The 1,933-nt window shown below is 43.0% G+C and overlaps 1 protein-coding gene across 1 annotated transcript in view; it reads left to right on the plus strand.

The window, feature by feature from the left end:
- The first annotated feature begins 235 nt into the window (after positions 1–235).
- The window catches only part of LOC125258619 (carnitine O-palmitoyltransferase 1, liver isoform-like), an 11,119-nt gene continuing 9,421 nt past the window's right edge, over positions 236–1,933 (plus strand). Inside the window, exons 1-2 of the mRNA XM_048175565.1 lie at positions 236–243; positions 960–1,205. Of these exons, the coding sequence (XP_048031522.1) occupies positions 236–243; positions 960–1,205 (254 nt within the window). The remainder of the gene's footprint in view (positions 244–959; positions 1,206–1,933) is intronic.

Below are 1,933 nucleotides of genomic sequence, written 5' to 3' on the forward strand. Positions count from 1 at the left end.
GCCCAGCCAGGTCTCGAGATGGTCCCAGTGGGTGTCAGGGCTGGATGCTCGTGACATAGTGGCTTCTACTGTTGACGAGAGAAAGACAGCACAACAAAGACAAGAACCAATGCAAGCTTGCGCAGGGACTAACGGTTACGTAATACGTAATTAGATAATTCTTTCGTGTGGTTCCAGTTAACTGGTGCAGACAGTTAATGGAAGGTAGGTTAGACACTTAATTGTCGAACCAAGGATGACCCCGTAGGTCAATTCGTGTGAGTGAGTGCCGGATTGAAATATAAATTTTGACAGGCGGGGCTTTGCAAGTCCTCTAATGACTCTGGCTGCTCGGCCGTCTTATCTATTATTCAGCTTCCGTGGTGGCTCTCACAGGTTCTGCTTCTACGTGAACTGAAAAAAACAAACACAGCAGAAAGGCAAACAGAACAGAATGGGATGGATGCAATTAAATGAGAAAATAAAGCAGACAACAAATAGAAAGGAATAGACGTAGAATAGCAATAAAATAAAAACGTGAAGGGCTAAAGGGGAGAAATTAAGCTTAAACTTCCTATCGCCTCTGGGATTATGACGGGGCCAGGCGAGGGCGCTGTTGCGTCATAAAACTGAGAGGGAGGGTATGGCTTAAGAGTAAAAGCGTTGGCCAGAACCTAAAGGAATGAAAGATATGTAATATTTTGTAGTTTTCACTAAGGGAAGGGACTGTACGTTGTTACTCTAGGCCTGGGGTGAATTGCGAGTGCCCAGATGAGAACTCAGTGACGGGGCAGCCTCTCCTAGACGTTCCCACACCCGACTGCGGTGTCCGCGGACGTCCTGCCCTCCTTGCACCACGACGCAGCCTCTCAAACAGTGACCTTCAGCACAATTGCGTTTTCAGGCGAGGTATTAACGCCGACGGCCAGGTTGGCAGGTCAAAATTGAATTTTTCCCAACCCCTGAGTCTGACCCCGCAGGCAGTTACTCAAAGGGCGGTTCTGTCGAGCAGAAACAGGGAAATTAAACAAAATTGCCTTGGGTTCCAACTGGACTCGTCGCCTCCCTGCACCTGACACACCCAACCTGCTAATGTCTCTGCGTGCTGCCCGTGGTGTGAGGCCAGAAACGTCCTGCGATTCACGCACAGGCACGTGTCAGATTCGCCAGGCCAGGCAACTCCACTTCACTGGAACCCACTGGAACAACCGTCAACTCACCACCGGGTGCTAGAGGGCCTTGTCTGCAAGTACACAAACAGTCAAGTAAACACAACTTAATTGTACATTCAAATCTCAATTTAAATCTTGTTTAAACTAAATTTAAATAATCAAGTGTGTAGGATAACAGAATAGGGGTCTTAAATGAGCTGGAAGCCGGACAAAAGGCGAAATAAAACAAAACAATTCAGATGCACTTGATTCAAATTTGAATTAAAGCCTGTTCAATTAAATTTAAACCAGTGCATAGAAATAGAATGGGAAAGGAGAGAGAAAAGAAAAACACAATTCAGAGGCACTTGATTCAAACTTGAATTGAACTCTTGTTCAATTAAATTGAAATAAATGCACAGAAGAACAGCATGGGGCAAAGAGAGGAGAAAGCCTTCCCTATTTGTGAATTCCCTAAAGGGAGTGCTTCTTGGTAAGCAGAATGCCAACTGATTGACACTACTTAATCTTAAATTACAATTGAATGTTGTTCAATTAAATTTAAAAATAAGTGTATGAAATAAGGGAGGCTTGGGTGTGTGTGTGTATGTTATTGCCAGCCAATAACATACAGGACACAGGACTAAGAGTGAATAGAATACAGCATTAAGTAATACAAGGGAAAGAATTTCCGAAGTAAATAAAGCAAAATAAATAACAAAACAAACAAAACAAAAAAAAAAACAATTACTAATAAAATAAAATAAAATAATAACTCAAGAGAAAGAGAGGGAGAAGAACAA

This window comes from Megalobrama amblycephala, linkage group LG22 (genome assembly GCF_018812025.1).
Source record: "Megalobrama amblycephala isolate DHTTF-2021 linkage group LG22, ASM1881202v1, whole genome shotgun sequence".
Classification (NCBI taxonomy): Eukaryota; Metazoa; Chordata; class Actinopteri; order Cypriniformes; family Xenocyprididae; genus Megalobrama; species Megalobrama amblycephala.